At 48.2% G+C, this 26,715-nt stretch overlaps 1 protein-coding gene across 3 annotated transcripts; it reads left to right on the forward strand.

Annotated features, from left to right (window-relative positions):
- Positions 1–1,049: 1,049 nt before the first annotated feature.
- On the forward strand, positions 1,050–24,918 carry CREB3L4 (cAMP responsive element binding protein 3 like 4). 3 transcript variants are annotated; one of them, XR_014163483.1, is made up of 11 exons: positions 1,050–1,223; positions 3,345–3,524; positions 5,362–5,617; positions 7,219–7,331; positions 9,224–9,331; positions 13,064–13,170; positions 15,338–15,406; positions 17,655–17,739; positions 18,806–18,902; positions 19,783–20,917; positions 24,907–24,918. XR_014163483.1 is itself a non-coding variant. In XM_081891726.1 (10 exons), exons 2-10 carry the CDS (start codon positions 3,348–3,350, stop codon positions 20,058–20,060), a joined length of 1,290 nt encoding a protein of 429 aa, XP_081747852.1. In that variant the 5' UTR covers positions 1,341–1,461; positions 3,345–3,347; the 3' UTR covers positions 20,061–20,990. The 3 variants fall into 3 exon arrangements, 1 of the variants encoding a protein (XP_081747852.1); XR_014163484.1 differs by lacking the exon at positions 1,050–1,223 and adding an exon at positions 1,341–1,461; XM_081891726.1 differs by lacking the exons at positions 1,050–1,223; positions 24,907–24,918 and adding an exon at positions 1,341–1,461 and having other exon boundaries at positions 19,783–20,990.
- The last annotated feature ends 1,797 nt before the right edge of the window (positions 24,919–26,715 follow it).

Here is a 26,715-nt window from a genome sequence, read left to right on the forward strand (position 1 = left end):
GAACTGACCCGGATCTTGAGATTATCCTCTGAGGCCCTTCTTCATGTCCTTCCTCCACAAGAGGACCATAGGGTGGCAACATGATATCGGGGCCTTTTCTGCAGTGGCTCCATGTTTACCGAATGCTCTCCCCAGGAAGGTTTGCCTGGCACCTTCATAATACACCTCTGGGTGCCAGGCAAAAATGTTTATCTTCAACCAAGCCTTTGGCTGATTGACATCTTATGCCCTTTTCAAAGTGTTGTGGGAGCTGGGATTATTTGTTCAGCTTTGTTCTTATTTCCTGTTTTTTATATTGCGATTTCATGGTGTGATCCTGAGATCTACGGCTAACGGGCAGTAAATGAATAAATAATAACATGCAGGGAGTTTCAAAGTGCAGGTGTTGCCACACTAAAATGTTGATTTCTTAGCAGTGCAGAAAGGGAGACAGTGGTACCTCAGGTTAAGTCCTTAATTCGTTCCAGAGGTCCGTTCTTAACCTGAAACTGTTCTTAACCTGAAGCACCACTTTAGCTAATGGGGCCTCCTGCTACTGCTGCGCCGCCGGAGCCCGATTTCTGTTCTTATCCTGAAGCAAAGTTCTTAACCTGAAGCACTATTTCTGGGTTAGTGGAGTGTGTAACCTGAAGCGTATGTAACCTGAAGTGTATGTAACCTGAGGTACCACTGTATTATGTGGCTCCTGACAAGCCTAACTTAGGTCCATTGCTTTCAAGATGTCTGCCCTGCATAGAAATGAGTGTGTTCCAGCCCCCGATTTCTGGCAACCTTATTTACTCAGAAGCAAACACTACCAAATTAAAGGGGATTTATCACTTTAATTCCATTTCAAGCACCCGGCTTCTGTCACTGATCCCTTACAGAACTGCAATTCCCAGCACCCTTAGCATGCTACATTTCCCAGTACAGTGGTACCTTGTGTTAAGAACTTAAGAACAGAGGTCCGTTCTTAACCTGAAACTGTTCTTAACCTGAAGCACCACTTTAGCTAATGGGGCCTCCTGCTGCCGCTGCTGCATGATTTCTGTTCTTAACCCGAGGTAACCTGAAGCGTATGTAACCCGAGGTACCACTGTATTGTAGCAAGGAGTGCTTTAAATGAGCACAATCTGAATAAATGTGAATAAGATTTCGCTGTGTTTTCTGTTCTTTTAAACGGCGCACACTCAGGGCCACACGGTGAAGAGTTCTCCTCCTCCAATTGAGCTCTGCCTGAACAGGTGAATGTGTGTACCTGACCGCTTTTAATTGGTTTAAGGCCTGGGGGTGGGCCTTGGCAAAGCTGTTCCAGGATGCCAGGATCCTGTACGGAAGAAGAAGAAGAAGAAGAAGAAGAAGAAGAAGAAGGCGGAAGAAATGTTACCTTGCTTGAGGCAGGCTGGCTGCAAGTCTGCAGGTCGCTTACAGGCAGCAGGGGACACAGAGATATTTGAAGCGGGCAGGTAATATTTGAGCAAGGTAAGAGATGTGGGGGGTGGAAAGGACTCCCAGGCAGGAGATCAACCGATAACGCAGCTTAAATTTCAGCACAGGCTAATCCACTTCAGAAAAATCCACCGGGCAGTCGTGCTTTTCAAGGCAAACAAACCAGTGGTTAAGCGAACTTTTTGTAGGCTTATAGCTCATGGTTCTGCAAGCTGGTCCGTCAGGGCAGACAGTGACCCACCGACTTTAGTGCCCCCCTGCTCTCTGACTGATCAACCAGTTCAGAGGGTGGCTCTGGTTGTCAGCTTCTTCCCCCTTAGCCTCAGTGTTCTCAGCAGGAAAATGGGGAGAAAACGAGGATGAATTGCCCCTGCCTCCTCCACCTACTGTGGTTTTTTTTTTAATTTTTATTTATTATACAACTCTGTATAGTAATGCTTCTTCTATCTCATGCTTGGTCTTTTGCTTCATCTTATGAGATTTTGAATAGAACCTCCAGACAGTTTTTATATGAGTTAGCATTCCTTTATGACATATACTGTACGGTGGAACCACAATGTGCAGGCCAATCTTCATCACAAACCTGGCAAATTTGGAACTATACTCAATAATCAGATAATGCTATTGGTTTTTTACTTGCCTTTTTTGTTTTAACGCGTGTGCAACTGCACTCATTCTACGTCCCTGTTTCATTGTTTTGCTTGCCTTTTAAACTGTAGGGAGATGGTTGTTTTTTGTGGAGTGCATTTTTGCCTTTTTACATTGGTTTTTTTAAAATTACTTCTTTATTCAAAATTAAAACAAAACATATTATCCAGAAACATGTCATCCTTATTTCCCCCCTTTTTTCCTCCCTCCCTCCCCCACCCACCCACACAAATCCCACCCACCCCCGACTTCCCTCAGTTCCAGTCTTTGATTTCTCTAAAAATGCTGTTTTCTGCATGTTACACAGTTGTATAGATCCTCAAACTATTTAAGTAATAATTATCAACAAAAAGTTTGTGAATGTTTATTCAAAGCCAGCCAAGGAGTCCAGTTCGCTTTGTTATGTCTTCAAATACTTTGTAAAGGGTTCCCATTCATCTTTAAAGTCACAGTTATCCTTGTCCCGTAGCTTACGGTATATGTCAGTTTTGCCAGTTCTGCATAGTGCCTTTTTACATTATTAACCATCCCGTGACCTTCGGATGAAGGGCAGTGCAGTCATGCAGAATAATAATAATGATAATTTTCATCTGTTGCTATAACTGTTTTCTCTGTTTTTATACACAATCTCTACCCCCCCCCCAAAAGGTAGGGCATTATCACCCAATCTCTCCATATTACAGATGGAAACCCTGAGGCCTAGAGAGGGTAGCTTGCCTAAGGCTACCAAAGGAGGTCAGGATTTGAACCATAGCTGTCAGCTGTCCCTTATTTGGTGGGAAACTCCCTTATCCCTGCGCCGTGTCCCGCTGCTATCCCTTATTGATGATGTCCCTTAAATTTCCAGGGTTTCAAAGGAAGCAGCTATTTTCCCCTCCTCCCACCCTGTCTGATGAAACTGAGAGCTGCAGATGGAGCACGAGAGAAAAGATACAGAACTGCAGCAGCATCTTCGTAGCTTGGACTTTGTTTTGCACAAAAAGTAGTCACTGCTTGTAGTTATTTAATTGCAGTGTTTCATCAGCTGGTGTCTTGAGCAGCAACCTCTGGGAACGAAGGGCTAAAAACCGCCGCTACTCTCCCAAATTATCTGGTCCCTTTTAACTTCGCACTTCAGCTGGTTGGCTAAAATCCCTTATTTTGGCTGCTGATCCCTTATTTTTGATGCTACTGGTCCCTTATTTTCAAATCTGTAAGTTGACAGCTATGATTTGAACCAGGGACTTTGCAGGTTTCTCAGCCGCTAACATGCTGTCTGCTCATCTCAGGCCATGGAATCCAGCACCCCTACTCTCCCAGATGTCCTCCTCTTCGAGGGGCAGGAAGGATTGGTGCCCAACGGTGCCTTTTCTGCACCAATGTCCAAACCCAGCTTCCCGCTTCAAGACCACGCCTATGGACGAGTGTCAGAAAAGGTTTACGATGCCTGGGAAGGCAGCGAAGTGCTGGTGAGTCAGGGCAAACTACATGAATAAAAAATGTTTTATTTGTCTGTTTGTAAAGGGGACAGTGAAACCCCTGTATTTCAGGGGGCTGGACTAGATGGCCTTTGGGGTACCCCTGGGGTGGCAGTCACTGCCAGCTCTACAGTGCTATAATTCTAACCTTCACGGCCATTTTTCCAAAAATGGGAAGAAGCAGAAGTGCCAGCAGAGGAAGAACGGATACCAAAACTTATGGAATATGCAGAAATGGTGAAACTTACTGGAAGAATAAGAAATCAATATAACTATTTATACATACATATATATATATATATATATATATTTGCTTTCGTAGATTTTCACGGGTACAGGAATGCAGGTTTTGGTGTCCTCGGGTGTCTTCCCGTGTAAAAGTTGGGTTGTCTAGGCGACGTTTCGACGAGGTCTCACTCGTCATCTTCAGGCTGGTGCTTTCGGCTTCTTGTTCTCTGTTCCAGTAACAAGAAGCCGAAAGCACCAGCCTGAAGATGACGAGTGAGACCTCGTCGAAACGTCGCCTAGACAACCCAACTTTTACACGGGAAGACACCCGAGGACACCAAAACCTGCATATATATATATATATATATATATATATACACACACAATAATTATTACAATATTATTATTACAATATTATTAATATTATTATTACTACAATAATAAACCATTTCCATTCATACACACACACACACACACACACACACAGAGATGAATGGAAATGGTTACAGAATGGAAATCCGTAACCAAGTTACGGATAAATTGTAAACAGGTAAAAACATTGGCGGGATTACTGTAATAAACCTGCAGTTTCATAAGAGTATATATTTAAAGAAGATGAATAAATGAGCAAATTTAAGTTACTTTGGATATGCAGAAGATGTAATAAACTGAAGGGGACTGCAGAAAGAGGGGGAAGGAAGTCAAGTTTTGAAATGTCGAAATGATTGAAAAATTAGTGAGATGTATAAACTTGAAAAGTATAAATAAAATAATAATAATTAAAAAATAGAAAAATTCTAACCTTCATGGAAGATAGGACTACTGATGGCGACCAGCCACAGAGCTTCTGAATACCAGTTGCTGGAAGCCGCAGGGATCTTGGGTTCGAATCCTGATTTGTGGTTTCCCATTGGGTTGGCCACTGTGAGAACAGGATGCTGGACTCGATGGGCCTTATCCAACAGGCTCTGCTTGTGTTCCAACTTCAGAGCTGTGCCTCTGTCAAGTGATGGACAGGTCAGGTGACTGACAGGCAGGCGGCCTCACTCATCTGTCAGTTGGCCGATGGGAATCATAGAATTGGAAGGGACAATGTTGGAGGGGACAGCAAGGGCTGTCAACCCCCTGCAATCCAGGAATCCTTTGCCCAACGTGGGGCTCAAACCCACGAACCTGAGATTAAGAGTCTCGTGTTCAACCGACTGAGCTTTTTCGGGTGTGGCGGGGGAGAGGGGGAATGATAGAGCTACCCACCCCTGGTTGAAATTTCTCATAAATATCCCTCCTGACACCCCAAGGGGAACAGATTCACACAAGCACTCCAAAGCAAGTACAGTGGTACCTCAGGTTACATACGCTTCAGGTTACAGACACTTCAGGTTACAGACTCCGCTAACCCAGAAATAGTACCTCGGGTTAAGAACTTTGCTTCAGGATGAGAACAGAAATCGTGCTCTGGTGGCGCAGCAGGAGGCCCCATTAGCTAAAGTGGTGCTTCAGGTTAAGAACAGTTCCAGGTTAAGAACAGACCTCCGGAACGAATTAAGTTCTTAACCCAAGGTACCACTGTACTAGCAACCCAACCGCATTCCTGCTCCAGGGTCGTCCGAGTAACAGCGACACAGAAGATCTCTTGCAATTCCTGATTAACCCAAACGACATCTACGAATCGAGGAGCCCCGTCGCCTCGCCAGAGAGTGACAGCAGGATCTCAGACGATCCCCACGCGGACCCCCCTGCGCAGAGTGAGCTTGGGCCCCCAGACATATCGGCCACCGTCATCTATGAGGTTATTTGTGACATGGGTATGGTGGAGGAGGCGACTGGGCCTGATCCTGTCTTCTCCAACCCCTTAGGTAAGTGTGCAGGATTCTTTATTTTACTGCATTGCGTTGCATTCGTCTCCCGCCCTTTCCCGCAAGGAACTCAAGATGGCTTCATTGGCTCTCCTCCTCCTCCTCATTTAAATTATTATTATTATTATTATTATTATTATTATTATTTATTATTTATACCCCGCCCATCTGGCTGGGCTTCCCCAGCCACTCTGGGCAGCTTCCAAAAAATATTAAAATACTGTGATACATCAAACATTAAAAGCTTCCCTAAACGTAATGCCCACAGCAACGCTGTGGGGTAGTTTAGGCCAGGGGTCAGCAAACTTTTTCAGCCGTGGGCCGGTCCACTGTCCCTCAGACTTTGTGGGGGGCCGGACTATTTTTTTGGGGGAGAATGAATTCATATGCCCCACAAATAACCCAGAGATGCATTTTAAATAAAAGCACACATTCTACTCATGTAAAAACAGGCTGATTCCCAGACCGTCCTCGGGCCGGATTGAGAAGGCAATTGGGCCGGATCCAGCCCCCGGGCCTTAGCTTGCCAACCCATGTGTTAGGCTGAGAAGTGGTAACTGGCCCAAGAGCACACCCAATGAGCTTCATGGCCAAGTCGTGATTCGAACCCTGGTTTCCCAGGTCCTAGTCTGACGCTCTAACCACTACACCACACTGCTGTATGAAGCTATATCAATGGCTGCTAGCCATGGGGACTATGTTCCACCTCTGCTCTTCAGAGACAACATGCTCTGAACAACAGTTGCTGGGAAATACAAGTGGGGCGAGTTGCTGGTGTGCTCAGGTCCTGATTTATTTATTTCATTAAAAAATTATATACCGCTCGATTGTGAAAGGAAAAGGAAAACCTCAAAGGGGGTTGCAAAATCATAAAACAATGAAAGGAGTACTCAAGAAAAACAATTTAAAAAATGATTTGAAATAATTAAAATCAACAATAAGCTAAAAAGCAGATGAAAAGACATGTCAGTGTTCTATGTGTCCGGAAAGGCTCGTCTGAACAATGTTTTTAGCAGGCACCGAAACGAGTACAGCAAAGGCGGCACCGGCCTTGTGTCAATTGGCAGGGAGTTCCAAAGTGCTGGTGCTGCCACACTGAAAGATTGAGTTCTTAGAAATGCAGAATGAGTATTATAATAATAATAGTAATAATAATAATAATTTATTTATACCCCGCCCATCTGGCTGAGTTTCCCCAGCCACTCTGGGAGGCTCCCAATCAAATGTTAAAAACAGTACAGCATTAAATATTAAAAACTTCCCTGAACATGGCTGCCTTCAGATGTATTTTAAAGATAGGATAGCTGCTTATTTCCTTCACATCTGAAGGGAGGGTGTTCCACAGTGCGGGCGCCACTACCAAGAAGGCCCTCTGCCTGGTTCCCTGTAACCTCACTTCTCGCAATGAGGGAACCGCCAGAAGGCCCTCGGCGCTGGATCTCAGTGTCCGGGCTGAATTTGTAACAGTGACAGTTATGCAGGTTGATGCAAGTCCCACCTTTACCTTGGGGCAAAGCATTAGAGGTATTTAGACTAGGTCCGTCTTCCAAACTTGCCCCCTTTCTGACTGGCCCCATGACTCTTTCATTCCTCCCCACCAGAGAACTGGACACCTCCAGCAATACTCCCTGAGGCCTGTGCTATGAGCGAAGTGTCACTCGGGCTCTTGGAGAATGTGACCAGATCCAACGTGGAAGACATTCCTATGCCCCAGGTAAGTAATAATGGAACTGATCTTCTGGGGTGTCTTGTCCAGGGCCTAATTGGCACTATGCATGCAAAGCTTTTTCATCCCACTTTAAACAGTCGTGCTTTCCCCCAAAGAACATTGGGAAGTGTAGTTTAAGGGTACTGAGAGTTGTTAAGAAGCTCCCCACACAGCAACAATTCCCTGATTGTTAAATCACACTGAGGGGAATAGGAGTCTCCTAACAACGCTCATCTCCCTTAACAATCACTTCCCAATATTCTTTGGGGGAACCATGACTGTTTAAAGTGGGATGGTACAGCTTTACATGTATAGTGCGGATGGAACCCTGGTCTGGCCTGGCCTTCTAGAGGAGCATGTGAAACAAGGCAGGTTAGGTGTTTCAGCACCACAGACAGCTCCAATAGACATACTTGGCTCCCACAAAGGCTAGAAGTAGACAGAGGCCTTTTGAGCCACTGCCTCCCATCCACCTCTCCTAGGCTGTACTCACATGGCTTTCAGCACCACAGACAGCTCCGAGTGAGCCACTTGGCTCTCACAAAGAAAAGAGGTGGTCGGAGGCCTTTTGAGCCTCTGTACCTCTCTCCCTTTGTGAGAACCACCATATTCCTCCAGACTGGCACATCTTCTGGGCTCTCACTTGGACCTATGAGGTAGGTTGGGAGGCAGACGGTTCCTTGGGGCCTAGGGGGAGCTGCCCGCAAGCGTCCTGGCTCTGGTCTCACGGACTCTGGGGCTGTGGGTTGTGGGGTCCAGAGGGCCTTGACCTGCCAGCCTTGGACTTAATGGGCATCAGGTCTCCAACATCATACTCGGAGCCAGATATCTGTCTTTGCTCCTTAGCTGGCAACTCTACAGCCTCTGACTCACTGCTAAAGGTAAAGGTAAAGGGACCCCTGACCATTAGGTTCAGTTGTAACCGATTCTGGGGTTGCAGCGCTCATCTCGCTTTATTGGCCAAGGGAGCCTGCATACAGCTTCCGGGTCATGTGGCCAGCATGACTAAGCCGCTTCTGGCGAACCAGAGCAGCGCACAGAAACACCGTTTACCTTCCCTCTGGAGTGGTACCTATTTATCTACTTGCACTGGCGTCCTTTCGAACTGCTAGGTTGGCAGGAGCAGGGACCCAGCAACGGGAGCTCACCCCGTCACAGGGTTTCGAACTGCCGACCTTCTGATTGGCAAACCCTAGGCTCTGTGGTTTAGACCACAGCGCCACCAGCGTCCCTTGCACATGCGTAGAGACCCTCTTTTCCAGTGCCGACAGCAGACGAGAGTCCTGGCTGATGATGCAATAGGACCCCATTTGTGAAGCGAAGCAGGTCCCAAAAGAACTATCTCCCCGAGAGAGGGTGATTTGCAAAGGGGTGTTGTGGCGATCACACAGGGTCCCCGGACGTTTCACGGTCTCTTGATCCCTGTGCCACCACTGTGCTCGCTTCCCTGCTGCCACCAACCCATTTCTCTTGGGTACACACTGAGTCCAGACAGTTGTTAACATCAAACCAAATAAACAAGTTTATTTCATAAGCATTAACAAATTTATGGTTTCAGATAATTTTTCTTGTCAGTTTCTTAACCTTAGTTTCTTTACTGGCCTACACCTTCCTAATACAGTACCTTCTGACTGATTATCGCAACTGTTTAACTGACTCCTCCTAACAGATTTTCTCACATCACACTAGCCCAGCCCACAGACATATCCTCCCTCTGTCTTCTCTAACTCCAGACTGACTTCTTAACAACTCTAACTCTAACTCCTCCCCTTGGGTTCCTATTGGTTAATCATTTTACCCTTAGTTAACCCTTTCCTTATGACCCAGTATGATGTCACACACCTAGGAGGGCAAACGCCACAAGCCAGCTAACACACTCTTCCTCTGCGGTGGGGCAGGATCCTTTTGAGCCATTGCAACTCCAGGGCCTCTACTTGACGGAGGAGGAGAAGCAGCTTCTGAGCAAGGAAGGGGTCTTGCTGTGCTCCGACCTCCCCCTCACCAAGGTACGTGGCTGCAGAAGCCAGCAGAGACACTTCCCCCATCCCAGAAGGAACGGAGACCAGTCGAGATGAGCAGGGATTTCATCCAGTTTGGTAGCTTTCCTTGGGTTATTTCTTAATTTTTAAAAAAATATGTGCATGTGTGTCAGGGGCTCAGGAGCAGAGGCACAGGAGAGGGAGGCAATGGAGAGCGAGGGGGAGGAATCCGAGGGGAGCGTAGGCGATGACAGTGACCCGAGGAATTCCCTGAGTCTCTCCAGTGAATTGGAAGATTCGCAGAAGGGGGCACCCATGGCCAGGGCAAGGGGGGTGCCAAGGGGGACACCCCAGAAGGAAGGGGCCAGCGGGAGCTCAGAGAGCAGCAGTTGGAAATCAGGACCAGCTTCCCCACCAGAGCGCAGTGGGGGGGGAGGAGTCCCAGGTATCGGGACCAGGGTGTTCACCACCAGCGAGAGGAGATGAGTCAGGATGGACCACGCCTCCATCGGAGAGCGCGGAAACGGTCAAGAGGAAGGTTGGCGGTTGGGCGCGCGCGCCAAGTTCAAATGTACAGGCGAGCGGCACAGCAGGTAGCCCGGATAGGGAACCAGGTCCTAAAGCACGCCGAAAGGAGGGACAAGAGTCAGGGGGGGTCAGCGTCAGAAGAGTCCAGAAAGGAGGAGACCCCGGGGGGCAGAAGGACCCAGAGGAGGAAAGAGCAACGGAAGAGGTGGAGTAAGGCTAAAGTCTTAAAGTGGTGTACAGGGGGCGGAGACTCAGACGGAGCTTCGCCGGTCTAGGTTCTAAGACGTAGAGCTGCACGCTGCGGCTTGTAAATGGAAACTGAACTTCAATAAAGACTTTTGTACATTACCACCAGGTAGCGTTGGTCCTCTGTGAGCTGGGACCTGGAGGCAGCTCTGACAATGTGGCTTTTTTCTCTTTTTAATGCTACATTAAGATTTCTTTAGCCACCAGGCACTGTCGCCAGTGGCGGATTTAAAGATAAAGGGACCCCTGACCATTAGGTCCAGTCATGGCTGACTCTGGGGTTGCGGCGCTCATCTCGCTCTATAGGCCGAGGGAGCCGGTGTACAGCTTCCGGGTCATGTGGCCAGCAGGACTAAGCCGCTTCTGGAGAACCAGAGCAACGCATGGAAACGCCGTTTACCTTCCTGCCGGAGTGGTACCTATTTATCTACTTGCACTTTGACGTGCTTTCGAACTCCTAGATTGGCAGGAGCAGGGACCGAGCAATGGGAGCTCACCCCATCACGGGGATTCGAACCGCCAACCTTCTGATCAGCAAGTCCTAGGCTCTGTGGTTTAACCCACAGCGCCACCCACGTCCCAGTGGCGGATTTACATATAAGCTAAAGAAGCTATAGCTTAGGGCCCCACTCTCTTGGGGGCCCCTAAAAAAATTCAAAGTGGGGAAAAACCTGGATGTGCATTTCCAAAATAAAAGATAAAAAACAAATAAAATAAAACCTACATACAGCAACAGTGTTTTGTGTTGTGTAGGCTCCTATGATGTAAGTAATGGGCCCCGCCTGCTAGCCTGCTCCCTAAAATATCACTGGTAATTATTTCACTATTAATATACTTCTTCTTAATTGTATTTCACTATTAATATACAGTACTTCTTCTTAATTGTATGTCAGTTCAACAATTACTTTGACAAAATACATATTTTGTTATGTGCAAATGGCTTTAGATACCTATTAGGTCCATAAATTACCATATAGCATATATTCAGCACAAAAAACAGTGACAATTTGTTGTTGACAAAGGACAGCTGGACATATAAAGGGCCCATTACTTTCAGTAGCTTAGGGCCTCATCAAACCTATATCCATCCCTGACTGTGGCCCATTGGGACTGGGGAGTGGAAGGCATGGAGACTACCAGGAGGCGGGGCTAGAATAAATGAGAGGCGGAGCCAAGCATTGCAAGTCTTGTCCCCATCCTCCTCCCTGTCGAGTTCTCCCCAAAGTGTCTAAATAGTAATAGTAGTAATCGTAATTTATTATTTGTACCCCGCCCATCTGGCTGGGTTTTCCCAGCCACTCTGGGCGGCTTCCAACAAAGATTAAAATGTCACACATTAAAAACTTCCCTGAACAGGGCTGCCTTCAGATGTCTTCTGAATGTCAGGTAGATGTTTATCGCTTTGACATCTGCTGGAAGGGCGTTCCACAGGGCGGGTGCCACCACCGAGAAGGCCCTCTGCCTGGTTCCCTGTAGCTTAACTTCTCGCAATGAGGGAACCACCAGAAGGCCCTCAGCACTGGACCTCAGCATCTGGGCAGAACGATAGGGGTGGAGACGCTCCTCCAGGTATACTGGGCCGAGGCCGTTTAGGGCTTTAAAGGTCAGCACCAACACTTTGAATTATGTTCGGAAAGCGCGAAAACCACAAAAACTGATCTCAGAGGCGCACTAGGAATCAGGCAAAGCTATACCCCAAAATCTATTTACAGTGGTACCTCAGGTTAAGTACTTAATTTGTTCCGGAGGTCCGTTCTTAACCTGAAGCACCACTTTAGCTAATGAGGCCTCCCGCTGCCGCCGCACCGCCGGAGCACGATTTCTGTTCTCATCCTGAAGCAAAGTTCTTAACCGGAAGCACTATTTCTGGGTTAGCAGAGTCTGTAACCTGAAGCGCATGTAACCTGAAGCATATGTAACCTGAAGCGTATGTAACCTGAAGCGTATGTAACCTGAAGCATATGTAACCCAAGGTACCACTGTACTTATTTCATTTATATCCCACCTTTTCCCTTCAAGGAGCTCTGTACCTGCTTCTCCCCCCTCCTCATTATATTTCCACAACAACCCTGAGAGGTAGGTTAGGCCAAGGGGCAGTAACTAGGCCCAAGCCAACTTCATGGCCAAGTGGGATTTGAACCCTGGACTCTCCCAGGTCCAAGTCAGACATGCTAACTGCTACGACACCCTGGCTCACCCAGTCACCCCACTCATGTTCACCCAGCAGTGACTTTCAGGTGTAGTTCGTGGACATGTAGATAGATTATTGAACGATAAAAAGTAATGTACTTGTATATACAATTGTAAGTGTAAAATAAGATGTGAAAAGGGGAGGAGGAAGGAAGGGAAAAGGAGAGGTGACACCCATACAAAACAAAAACAGAACTTATCGATATTACAAGTTTGTTATTCTAGTTAACCTACATTTAACCTAGGACTCAGCTACATTAGTCAAAAAACAGCGTTTTGAACGCATTATAAAAATGCAACACCAGATGGCGCTGGAGAGTAAAAAAATTGCGATTTTCCATAGCATTTTTTCCCTTTCATTATAACATCTAATTTCTGACTTACAGTATTTATAGTGGGCGGTTTTCCTGTGTATAGATCCAACCTTAATACAATGTTTATAGAAATGGATTCCAAATATCATTAAATTTGTTCGTGACAAGTCTATGTGTATACTATGTGCAATATGTACATGTGCTGTGAGTTTTTACATACCTTCTATCCAATCGTTAAAGGGAACTGCAGTTTTATTTCTCCAGTTCATCAATACCTGTCTTTTTGGCCATAGTATGGGCGCAGAGAGTCCATTCATATTGTCCCTTTGTTAGGTTCCACGTATTGGGTATATCATTCCAAAACATATTTTCCTCAGCAAATAGTTTGGGGATTTCTGAACTATATTCTGTGAGCTTCAAGCTCGCCCCAAAGATCTGTGTGCACCTAAAAGGTTCTCTCGCCCCTCAACTTCTTCAACAGGCTGAGGAACGGATCCTGAAGAAGGTGCGGAGGAAAATCCGGAACAAGCAGTCGGCGCAGGACAGCCGACGTCGCAAAAAAGAATATATTGATGGGCTGGAGAGCCGGTGAGAGTGGGGTCTGTGGCGTGGGGACCCCTGTCCATTTTGCATCCCAGATGCCCCTTCCTGTACTCCCAGCCACAAGGCACAGGGTAGAAATTCAAGCCAGTTTGAATTTAAAGGTGGACATACCTAATTTGGTAGGGACGCGGGTGGCGCTGTGGGTTAAACCACAGAGCCTAGGACTTCCCAATCAGAAGGTCGGCGGTTCGAATCCCGGCGACAGGTTGAGCTCCCGCTGTTTGGTCCCTGTTCCTGCCAACCCAGCAGTTCAAAAGCACGTCAAAGTGCAATTAGATAAATAGGTACCGCTCCGGCGGGAAGGTAAACGGCATTCCTGTAAGCTGCTCTGTTTCTCCAGAAGTGGCTTAGTCATGCTGGCCACATGACCCGGAAGCTGTCTGCGGACAAACGCCGGCTCCTTCGGCCAATAAAGTGAGACGAGCACCGCAACCCCAGAGTCTGTCACGACTGGACCTAATGGTCAGGGGTCCCTTTACCTTTACCTATCAAATAGTATGGGAAATGCCTTATTAGAAAAAGTAACCAACAAACTGAAACTGACACGGGGACAAATAGAGGAAGACGCCTTCACCCTGGTATGGTTCCCCTTTATCACATGCACAGCCCAAGAAGACAACAACAAGAACCCGCCAACAGCATACGAATCAATCTGGCTAACCTGATCCAAAAACACGCACAGACCCCACTCACACACGAAAACAAAATTTACCACAGCTAGTCAAAGACAGCCAACCACAACCGAGGCCATGGGTAGGCAAACTAAGGCCCGGGAGCTGGATCCAGCCCAATCACCTTCTAAATCTGGCCCGCGAGCGATCCAGGAATCAGCATGTTTTTACATGAGTACACTGTGTGCTTTTATTTAAAAAGCATATCTGGGTTATTTGTGGGGCATAGGTATTCATTCATATATATTTTTTCCAAAATATATTTTGCCCCCCCCCCCAAGGTCTGAGGGGCAGTGGATCTGCCCCCTGCTGAAAAAGTTTGCTGACCCCTATTCTGGGCCAAACCCAACCTCACTCACCACCAAAGGAATACAGTGGTAGCTCAGGTTAAGTACTTAATTCGTTCCAGAGGTCTGTTCTTAACCTGAAACTGTTCTTAACCTGAAGCACCACTTTAGCTAATGGGGCCTCCTGCTGCCGCCGTGCCGCCGAAGCACGATTTCTGTTCTCATCCTGAAGCAAAGTTCTTAACCCGTGGTACTATTTCTGGGTTAGCGGAGTCTGTAACCTGAAGCATATGTAACCTGAAGCGTATGTAACCCGAGGTACCACTGTACAAGTAAATAGTAAAGAGAACCCACACAAGCTACGCTGACACAAAACCCCACACGTATACTAAGTAAAACAGAAACATCACCACCTGACACCCCCCCCCCCACTCACCATTCCCCCCTCCATCTCTTTTCCCCTTTTCTTCCTAATGTAGCACTAATGTCTCAACAAATGAAACTGATCTGTAGAAAATGTAACTTGGAAAAAGAGACATTGCACATACTTTTGCAAACCAAGAAATCTTTAGTAAACATATATTTTTTTTAAAAAACAACAGTGCATGAACCAGAACACACCCTTCCTTCGGAATTCACAGTTCTCCAAAGTCTGCAGTACGGTTTTCCAGCCAGGTTAACAAAAAGGCATATACTAGCAGAATATCTGCCTATAAAGACAGCCGGCACTACCCTGAGACAGAGTGAGGCCATGGCCTCAGGCAGCTCATTTAGGGTGACATGGTAGGGCATCGAATCCTTCATCCTCTCCATCCCGTCTTTGCATCTCTGCAAATGCATTTAACATGTGATCCCTGATAGGCTGGGACCTATGTCTAGGTCAGGGGTAATGGGACTTGTGGTTCTCCAGAGATTGCTGGACCCCAGCTCCCATTATCCCTGGCCATTGGCCATGTTTTGCTGAGGCTTGTGGAAGGCGGAGTTCAACAACGTCGGGAGAATCTTCTCCACCATGAAAGGTGCCTATTGGCTAGCATCTGTTGCGTCACCAACTCACCTCTCTTTGCAATCCGTGGCACAGTTTGCCAGCGTGTGCGGGCTGTTTGGTTGTGTGTGTTTTGCAAAAATATGATAAAATACAAATGTATAGGTGAGGAAATGTAACTGCTTTCCCTCTTGTTCCTTCCTCGGTAGGGTGGCAGCTTGCTCTGTGCAGAACCAGGAACTGAGGAAGAAAGTGCAGGAACTAGAGACCCACAACATGTAAGTCTGTCACTGCCCCCCTGAAAGAAAGGTCCTTCCTTTTGTTACCAGCAGGCAAGAGGATAGTGTCCATTGGGAAAGCTTCACTTGAAATTTAATTGCCAGAAGACCAGTAAATCACACCATGATCACATTCACCCGGAGCTATGCCAGCTGCACTGGCTCCCGGTGGAGTGCAGGATCAGGTTTAAGGTGCTGGTTTAAACCTTTAAAGCCCTATATGGCCTAGGCCTCCGTACCTACGGGACCACCTCACCTGGTATGTCCCACAGAGGCCCTTACGGACTTAAAATAGAAACATCTTGGAGATCCCAGGCCACAGAGAGGTTAAAGGTAAAGGGTAAAGGGACCCCTGACCATTAGGTCCAGTCGTGGCCGACACTGGGGTTACGGCGCTCATCTCGCTTTATTGGCCGAGGGAGCCGGCGTACAGCTTCCAGGTCATGTGGTCAGCATGACTAAGCCGCTTTTGGCAAACCAGAGCAGCGCATGGAAACACTGTTTACGTTCCCGCCGGAGCAGTACCTATTTATCCACTTTGACGTGCTTTCAAACTGCTAGGTTGGCAGGAGCAGGGACTGAGCAACGGGAGCTCACCCCGTCGCGGGGATTCAAACTGCCGACCTTCTGATTGGCAAGTCCTAGGCTCTGTGGTTTAACCCACAGCGCCACCCGTATCCCTACAGGGAGGTTAGGCTGGCCTCAAGCAGAGCCAGGGCTTTTTCGGCTGTGGCCCCAATCTGGTGGAACGCTCTCTCACAAGAGACTAGGGTCCTGCGGGACTTGACATCTTTCCACAGGGCCTGCAAGACAGAGCTGTTCCACCAGGCCTTTGGCCAAGGCTCAGTCTGACCTGCTCTCTCCTTCTGTAATCCTCATAGAACTCTAGCCCAATGGTTGCCATTAATTTGATTCTGAATTGATTTTAGAATGTATTTTAATTAATTGACTATGATTTTATTTAAATTGTGCTATTTTGACTGTTGTCAGCCACTCTGAGCCCACCTTTGGCCGGGGCGGGTGAGATATAAATAAAATTATTTATTATTATTATTTCTGTTTATAAAAGGCGCAGAACATCATACCAATATCCGACCAAATTGCCATTTTATATCTGAGTTTGTGAACCCTTTTCACAAGCCAAGGGCCACATTTCCTTATGCACAACCTTCCAGGGGCCACATGCCAGTTTTCGGGGTGCCAGAGGCAAAAGTAGGCAAGGAAATGTGAATGTTAGTCAGCTGGTTGATATACACACCGGCACACACAGCTCTGTCCTCCAGGCAAGTAAGATAAGGTTACCAGATTTTTTTTCAATGAATCCGGGGACACTTTTCAACTTCATACTAAATAGATGGATTTTGTCAGGGGACTGATTTGTAAATCCGGGGTACTGTCCCCGGGAAACAGGGAGGTCTGGTAACCTTAAAGGGGCATTGTCAGAATTCAAGGATAGGAAAAACACTGCTGGGGAAAAAGGGGTTGACTGCCCCTGGATGAAAAGGTTCCATTTACCCAGCAGCAATAGACAATGTTGTTGTTGTTGTTTAGTCGTTTCCAACTCTTCGTGACCCCATGGACCAGAGCATGCCAGGCCCTCCTGTCTTCCACTGCCTCCCACAGTTTGGTCAAACTCATGTTAGTAGCTTTGAGAACACTGTCCAACCATCTCGTCCTCTGTTGTCCCCTTCTTCTTGCGCCCTCCATCTTTCCCAGCATCAGGGTCTTTTCCAGGGAGTCTTCTCTTCTCATGAGGTGGCCAAAGTCTTGGAGCCTCAGCTTCAGGATCTGTCCTTCCAGTGAGCACTCAGGGCTGATTTCTTTCAGAATGGAGAGGTTTGATCTTCTTGCAGTCCATGGGACTCTCAAGAGTCTCCTCCAGCACCACTATTATAGCACAATAAGGACTGAACAGGCCAACGATGCAGAAAATTCTGATTCTTCAGGGGAGGGAATGGCAATCTGGGATGGGATGCAGTCAGACTGGAATGGAATATCCTGGAAAACAGCATGGCAACACCGTAATTCAAAAGCATCCATTCTTTGGCAATCAGTCTTTATGGTCCAGCTCTCACTTCCATACATCACTACTGGGAAAACCATAGCTTGAACTATACGGACCTTTGTCGGCAAGGTGAGCAATAGACAATAGACCTATCTATTCTGCAATGATTTCACACACAGCATGTGGCAAACATTCTGGCTCCAGATCTGGACATGGGAAACTCAAACGCATTTCCTCTTACAGGTCCCTGCTGGGTCAGCTTCAGAAGCTACAAGGACTCATCAAACAGACCTCCACAAAGGCAGCCCAGACCAGCACTTGCCTCGTGGTAAATTGGGGGGGGGGGGAGAGAGAGCAAAGTGGGGGTGGTCATGAGTGGCGATAAGACTCAACACCAGCAAAATCATTTTTCAAAAGAGAACTCCAGTTGGTGTGCAGATGTGGAGTGATGAATCTTGGAGGGGGTGTCAAAAATTTGGGGGGGAGAGAGAATACAGGGGTGGGAGGCCCTTTTCAGTGTTCCCCCTTCCTGGGAATTCCTAGAGTGGTTTAAAAAGGGGGGTGGGAAACAACCCCTCTTCTTCCCAGGGAACTCTGAAAATTGTAGCTCTGGGAGGGGAATAGAGTGTCTCCTTAACAGCTCTCAGCCCCCTTAACGAAATGACAGCTCCCAGAATCCTTTGGGGGAAGCCATGACTGGTCAACGTGGCTTTATAAAGGCGTGGTTTGGTTTGAATATGGCTTTGATGGCACAGGATCCCTAAGGCCTGTCTTGTATTTACATGTATGGACGGTTCTTCACTGTAAATTGGTTTTAGTGTTTGTATTGTGTCTGGGAGTCTCTTACGTACTGAGTTGAATAGGATCCAAAAGGCAGCAGTCTGATTGGTCCTAGAACAATAGGATCCAGAATGCAGCAGTCTGATTGGTCCACCGGAGCCACCCAATCCTGCTCCAGGTGGAAGTTTATCCGCAACCTGATTGGCCTACAGGAGAATCCCGGAATTAGCCAATCACGTGGGGCCCATTGTGTAAATAATGTATATAAAGCAGACATTCTGGGGGAACTTCCATTCCTCCTCACCACTATGAGCTGAATAAAGAGCATGAAATCCACTCTCGACTCCAAGTATATTTCAGAGTCGCTTCGGGTCACTTTGGCGAGGGAAGCAAGTAATCGATATAAATGAATTTTAATGGCGCCGATCACTCAGTTTACCCTCCAGATGCACTCCATGTCCCAGCAGCGACAGCTCTCAGCATGGGCAGTGGTGAGGCATGATGGGAACTGTAGTCCAATAACACCCTGGAAAGCCAAAGGCTATGTATCCCTGCTTTTACACCCATATGGTTTCTTCAGAACTTAAATCAACCCTCTCTCCTCCTGCTTCCAGATCATCATCTTCTCCCTTGGACTTCTCATCCTGCCCAGCTGCAGCTCCTTCCTTGGGGGGACCCAGGTTAGCCGGGATGACTACAAGCCGTCTGGAGGTAATCATTGGGGGGGGGGGGCAAAGTGGGATGGGGTGTCAGAGAGAGGAAGAACACACACGTGTGTGTGTGTGTGTGTGTGTGTGTGTGTGTGTGTGTGTGTGGAGAGAGAGAGAGAGAGAGAGAGAGAGAGAGAGAGAGAGAGAGAGAGAGGACAGAGATGATCTTTAGGGTCTCTTCCAATTCTACAATCCTATGATTCTGTGGTGTTTCTGATAAGATAGGGCAGGGATCAGCAAACTTTTTCAGCAGGGGGCCGGTCCACTGTCTCTGAGACCTTGGGGGGCAGACTGTATTGGGGGGGGGGGAATGAATGAATTCCTATGCCCCACAAATAACCCAGAGATGCATTTTAAATAAAAGCACACATTCTACTCATGTAAAAACATGCTGATTCCCGGACCGCCTGTGGGCCAGATTTAGAAGGTGATTGGGCCAGATCCGGCCCCCAGGCCTTAGTTTGCCTACCCATGAGATAGGGTAAAAAGGTAAAGGACTGGGTGGTTAAGTCCAGTCAAAGGCGACTATAGGGTTGCGGAGCTCATCTCACCTTCAGTTTGAGAGAGCCGGCGTTTGTCCACAGACAGCTTTCCGGGTCATGTGGCCAGAAGGACTAAACTGCTTCTGGCACAGCAGAACATCGTGACAGAAACCAGAGCGCACAGAAACACCGTTTGCCTTCCCGCCACAGTGGTACCTATTTATCTACTTGCACTGGCGTGCTTTCAGACTGCTAGGTAGGCAGGAGCTGGGACAGAGCAACGGGAGTTCAAAACAGGGATTTGACCTGCCAACCTTCTGATCGGCAAGCCCAAGAGGCTCAGTGGTTTAGACCACAGCGCCACCCGTGTCCCCTAACACATTTTCCCATCTCCTTTAGTGATTTCCCGACACATCTTGACCAAGGGCAGCCTTTCTGGTCCGGACGAGTCTCCCACCACCCGCAGCCCAGAATCGTCGCATGTTCAAATGGAAGAACCCCGAGAGGACGCCGGCGACGGGGACCCAGCAGCCGCTGGTAACCCTGACACCGCCAGGGAGACCGTGATCACCAACACGTCTGATCCAGGGTCACCAAGCGATGTCAAGGAAACTAATTCTAGGAGGCCCAAGTCAGAGAAAGACCCTACAAAGCAAATCCATGCAGACGAGATGTAGCAAAGACTGGGGATTTGCTCTGCCAGGCAAAAGACACAGCAGGGCGTCCAAGAATCCATCTTGGTGCTGTTCCTCCTCTTCTGGGGCACACGATCCAGCCGGGATCCTGTCTGGGATGGCACAAGCAGCCTAAGATCTCTAGCGGAGAGAACAGATTTTGAGGAAGCTCCCTGGCTGTTCTAGGGAGGCTAGAATTAGGGGCTTTTCATGCCAGTTTTGGCTGAGCCCCCGGGATGTATGGGGAAGCAATCCAAGGAGAGCCACAGAGCACGCGCAGAGTGGATTCCTGCTCCCCTCTTGTTGTCAAGTTAAATGCAACAAGCACAGGATCAGAGAAGTTGCCGCGTGGAGTTTAGGAGCACCTGTGAGCCCCAGCACCTATCCCTCTCTCTCTTTCTTAAAACATTGGAGATTTGGAGCTTGACGTTTTAGGAAGGACTGGGCTGGAAGAAGAGAGCGCTGTGTTCTGCTGTTGGTTCTGTTATGTTCTTGTGCCTTTAAACTGGGGATAGGGTGCTGTTTTTGGCCAAAGGGAGACCCAGTGCCTTGTGGGTAACCCTTTGGGGACTGCATGACAATGGTGGGTGCAATGGGAGGCAAGAATCGGTGCAGTGAAGCAATGGGTGTGACTCTTAGCTTTGTATAGTAGCCTTGCATGCAAAGCACCCCCATTGCTTCATTGCTGCTTGATGGTTTCCTATAGGGGTCTGGTTGGCCACTGTGAGAACAGGATGCTGGACTTAGATGGGCCTTTGGCAAGATCTAGTAGGGCTCTTCTCATGTTCTTATGTTATGATCTTAAGCAGGGGTCAGCAAACTTTTTCAGCAGGGAGCTGGTCCACCGTCCCTCAGACCTTGTGAGGGGCTGGACTATATTTTGAAAAGAAAAGAAAACGCATTCCTATGCACCACAAATAACCCAGAGATGCATTTTAAATAAAAGGACACATTCTACTCATGTAAAAACACGCTGATTCCTGGACCATTATTGTCAGGGAACTGCCATCGGAGCTAGAGGCGGAGGGAAGGCTCCAGAGGGATGCCGGAGAGGGTCCCAGTAGGGAGAGAGGCAGCCCATCTGCTGGGGAAGGAAAACAGCATAACACCAGTGGAGAAGGGGGGCAGATGGGGGAATCGGAGAGGAGGCTGCAGGACTCTTCACCGGAGACCAGCGGGGAGAGCACGGGTCCTCCGCTGCCCACACCCTCCCTGCGCAGAAGACTTCCACACAGGGAGAGTAGGAGGAGACTTGGCGTCAAAGAACTTCTTTGCTGGAAGAAGTTCAAGAAACGCCCACTGACGGATTCTGCCAGTGACTGAGACAGCCACGAAGTGAAGGGCTGTCCAGACAGAAAGGGTTCAACCAGGTAACCTAGCCAGGAGTGGCGGCAACTTACGCACGAGCAACCCCAGAACCATTACAATTATATATTGATATTGATATAATTTTTTTATTGATTTTCCAATAAAAACAGCCAATCAACATATCCGAATCATAATCCAATTGGTGGGCTGGACTATATTTTGAAGGGGGGAATGAACGTATTCCTGTGCCCCACAAATAATCCAGAGATGCATTTTAAATAAAAGCACACATTCTACTTGTGTAAAAACACGCTGATTCCCGAACCATCTGCACGCCGGATTTAGAAGGCGATTGGGCCGGATCTGGCTCCCAGGCCTTAGTTTGCCTACCCATGTTCTTAAGACTACCCAGACAACTTAACACTAAGGTGGTTGGGGGAGTTTTTTGTGGGGGGGGGGTGGATGAAAGAGGATGGCAGACTTCGTCTGCCTCAAAGATGAAGTCATATCCCAGGAGAATATTGCGGAAGGCACGCAAAAGGACATGGCAAGACGAACAAGAGGCAATCTCTGTTTTTTAAGCAGTGGCAGGGGAACGGGAGCACAGAAGGTCTGGTTTACAGAACCATCTCCCTCTCTTGAAATGAGCTCATCCCTTTACGGTGAGCCAAACGTAGATTACTGAACCATTCAGGGAGCCCTCGCCAATTACTGATGCTCAGGCCTTGGCCCCAAATCATAGAATTGTAGAGTTGGAAGGGACCCCGGGAGTCATCTAGTCCAACCCCCTGCAATCCAGGAATCTCAGCTAAAGCATCCATTGCAGATAGCCATCCAACCTCTGCTTAAAAACCTCCAAGGAAGGAAACTCCGCAACCTCCCGAGGGAGATCCTTCAACTGTCGAACTGCTCTTACTGTCAGAAAGTTCTTCCTGATGTTTAGCGGGTGTCAGGATTCCAGGTTCCCAGCTTGATAACACAGTAAGCATAGCTAATTAAACTGAGGATTTATTGCAAAAACAAACAGATAGCTCTGGATGGCCCTAGCAAATCTCCGGCATCATCACTCAAGATGAACCTTCTGAAGACTCCTTCCGGCGTCTCCAGCAGATACTGAACTTACGACCCTTAGGTCTCTTGTTTTGCTTCCTGTCTAAACAACCTTCCCATTCTCCGACTCCTCGGACTTACTAGATCAGCTCCAATTTCTTCCAGCTCTGAGAGGCTGTGTCACGGTCCGGTTCATGGGTGAGCGAAGTCCCGGCAGGGGACATCAGGACCGGGGGCAAAATGGCGGGGTGGAAGCAGGAACGGGGGTCCAGGGACGCCAGAGAGCCAGAGAGCAAGGAGGCACGAAGTCAGGGGTCCGAGGATCAAGAAGCAGGGAGTCAAGAAGGCGAGGTTCAAGGATCAGGAAGCAAGAAGCCAAACACAGCAAGGCAGGAAGTGTGTTGCTGTGGCAAAAAGCCGAAGGGGAAATGCTGACCTTATATCCCTTCCCGGCTCTTGCCACCAGGTGCAGTGAGTTACCAAGTGGCCTCACCTGTGTGGCCACACCTTGCCTCTTCAGAACAAACTTAGGAAGGCCCCAGTCCTGCAAAGTCCTATTGGTCACAAGGCCTGGCTCCTACACACATACCTGACAGGCTGTCTCTGAGTTTATTTGCGCCTGATTGTACTTCCGGCAAGCTTTGGCTGTGTTCTAGCCTGCTCTCAGCTATTGCCTTCTCCGTCAGGGTCAGAAAGTGCTGGGGTCTGAAGCCGCCGGCTCTCCCCTGTCTGACTAACATCAAAGCCTCTCTGTTCCTGGCTGCTTTCTGCTGTTGGCTGCAAACCTTCACTGGGAGCTGGCTCATTCCTGACAGCCGGAATCTCCTTTCTTGCAACTTGAAGCCACTGGTTCAAGTCCTACCCTTCAGAGCAGGAGAAAACAAGCTTATTTCCTCTTCCATGGGGCAGTCCTTTAGATTTGAAGATGGCTATCTTATCTCCTCTCAGTCTCCTCTTTTCCAGGCTAAACATGCACAGCTCCCTCCAGGGCTGATCTTTCTGGCCCACAGTCCTCATCCACTCCCACCTCTTCCCAGAACTACCCCCCACTCCTTCTCTACCTGCCTTCCTTCGTACCCTTCCTTGAATGTTTTTGCCTGGCTGGGGAGATCAGAACCGAAAGAAATCCCTGCTGGATGAGGCCAGCATCCTGTTCTCTCAGTGGCCACCCAGGTGGCCCAAAGGGAATCAGGATTCGAACCCAAGACCCCTCTCGCCCCCTGCGGTTTCCAGCAACTGATATTCAGAAGCATTACTGCCTCTGATCACGGAGGAAGTTCAGAAACATCGTGGCTAGTGGTCATTGATAACCTTTTCCACGAATTTGCCCAATCCTCCTCCACAGCCATCCAAGTTGGTGGCAGGGAGTTCCGTAGCTTAACTATGGGGCTGTGTGAAGAAGGACTTTCTATTATCCGTCCTGAATCTCGGAGATGGGTGTGAGTTGTCTGTAGAAACTAGCTGGGTTCAAATGGATCAGAGATCCAACGCTGAGGAAGTAGAAACACGAGCTTCTGTTACGATACGATTCAATACGATAATCTTTATTGTCATTGTCCCATACAGAACAACGAAATTGAATTAATCTACATCAGACATTCAAAAACCCACAAGCCTGCTATCCCAGCTATCCCAGCCTAGTTAGCCCCTAAAAACTCTGATACCCCATAATTGAATACAATATACTCACATAAAGACTACCTTACACTGTGTTTAAAACCAAAATCGCATTTGGGTAGAAACTGTTTCTCAGGGGGTTAGTCCTAGTCTTTATAACCCTGTACCTTCTTGCAGAAGGCAGAAGCTGAAAGAGATCATTTCCGGGGTGTGCACTATCCTGCACTATCTCTGCAGGTTTCTTATGGCACCTGGTAGCATAGATTTGATCCAAGGGGGGAAGAGTGCACCCAATTATTCTCTCCGCAGTCTTTACAACCCTGGACAGCATTGTTTTTCCCCCTGACTGTGAAGCTCCCAAACCACACACAGAGACCATAAGTTAATGCACTCTCCACAGTACAATGGGAAAATGCCATCAACAGGTCCTTTGAGAGATTATTTTTCCGGAGGATTCTCAGAAAATATAACCTCTGCTGTGCTCTCTTTGTCAGGTTTTTGCTGTTTTCTCCCCAGGCGAGAAGACTGATCGACACCGGCTTATTGTAATGTGTGGCTCCTCCCACTTCTGCCCCCAGCCCCGCCCACTGAGGCATGTGGCTCTCGGGAAAGTTGCCCAGGAGGAAATGTAGTCCGCCCCCCCCCAGCTGAAAAAGCATCTTATCCATTTTTAGACACACACAACAATCCAACGGAGCACTGGGTTCTCCTTGCAAGGAACTCTCTCGTACTCCTGAATCGAGGAGGGTGGGCCTTCCTGCACATGGGCTGACCTGGGGAGGGAGTCAGCGGCTCTGCCTGGGACCCAGAAGGTTGGTGGTTTGAGCCTCCCAGGGATGACTGGGGGCAAGATTCCTGCATTGCAGCAGGTTAGACTAGACCAGGGCTAGGCAACCTAAGGGCCGGGGACCGGATGCGGCCCAATCGCCTAAATCCGGCCCACAGACGGTCCAGGAATCAGCATGTTTTTACATGAGTAGAATGTGTCTTTTTATTTAAAATGCATCTCTGGGTTTTTTGTGGGGCATAGGAATTAATTCTTCTTCTTTTTTCAAAATACAGTGGTACCTCGGGTTAAGTATTTAATTCGTTCCAGAGGTCCGTTCTTAACCTGAAACTGTTCTTAACCTGAAGCACCACTTTAGCTAATGCGGACTCCTGCTGCTGCCATGCCGCCGGAGCACGATTTCTGTTCTCATCCTGAAGCAAAGTTCTTAACCTGAAGCACTATTTCTGGGTTATCAGAGTCTGTAACCTGAAGCGAATGTAACCTGAAGCGTATGTAACCCGAGGTACCACTGTATAGTCCGGCCCACCACATAGTCTAAGGGACGGTGAACCAGCTCCCTGCTGAAAAAGGCTGCTGACCCCTGGACGAGATCAGGGGTAGGCAAACTAAGGCCCAGGGGCCAGATCCGGCCCAATCGCCTTCTAAATCCTGCCCACGGACAGTCTGGGAATCAGTGAGTTTTACATGAGTGGACTGTGTGCTTTTATTTAAAATGCATCTCTGGGTTATTTGTGGGGCACAGGAATTCATTCATTTTTATTTTTATTTTACAAAATATAGTCCGGCCCCCAACAAGGTCTGAGGGACAGTGGACCGGCCCCCTGCTGGAAAAGTTTGCTGACCCCTGGACTAGCTGAACCTCCGGTCCCTTTCAACTCTATGATTCTACTGTATTCTATTCATTCTGCAGCTGAACCGCTCTCAATATTGGGAAGTTTCTCCTGCCTAATGTTCCACCGAAATCCGCTCCCCTGACATTTCCACTCCCTTGGTTTTAATCCTACCTCCCAGAGAGACCTTGTGTGCCTCATGCGAGACAGCTGCTTGTGCGTATTTTATTTCCCCATTTTCATCTTTTCCCATTAAAAGCACAGGAGCAACACTGTGTGTGTGTTGTGTGTGTGTGTGTGTGTGTGTGTGTGAGAGAGAGAGAGAGAGAGAGAGAGAGAGAGAGAGAGAGAGTGTAATGCTCTGACAAGCAGGGTTGCCAGCTTCTGAGCCAGCCGCTGCTCCTCTGCTCCCACAATGTAAAAAAAACAAAACACCCCATGTGAGCTCCATACCTGTGATCAGCTTAGGCCCAGCCTCTGTTAAAGACACAGGAGCAAAGCAGTCAGGTTTACTTCCTGGTCAGTTGGCAACTCTGCAGAGACGCCGCGATGTCGTCTTCACGTAAATAAAATTGGTTACAGAGCTTGACTGATTCTTTCGGGCCGTGTTTCCGTTTTACAATATGGCCTCACCTGCCGCCGCCGCCCCCCTGGTTTATTGCAGAAGTTTCTTGACGCATCACCCCCTCCTCGCCCCCACAACGACATCACCACCGCGCTGCCGTATCGTGTAATTGTTGTATAGATCTGACGGGTCCTTATTATCTCACGAAGACAAATGTCAAGCTTGGCAGGCAATAATAAAAAAGCGGCTTCCGCCTGACGTCTTCCATCGCTTTCTCCCAAACCCTTGGCCGAGAGAGGCCTAGGAGTCCTCATTAGTTGTTGCTGCAAAGGACTTGACTCATTTTCAAGATCAGGGTGGAAGAGGAATCAATCAAGTCTCTCCACTACGAGGACATTGATCCATGAGCCCCACGTTTGCGGCAGAACATTTTAATGAGGCAAGGCCCTGGATGGAAGCGGCGATGGGTGATCTCATTCGGGGGTGGGTCTCTTGACA

The sequence above is a fragment of the Podarcis melisellensis genome (genome assembly GCF_964234715.1).
Source record: "Podarcis melisellensis genome assembly, chromosome: 16".
NCBI classification, from domain to species: domain Eukaryota; kingdom Metazoa; phylum Chordata; class Lepidosauria; order Squamata; family Lacertidae; genus Podarcis; species Podarcis melisellensis.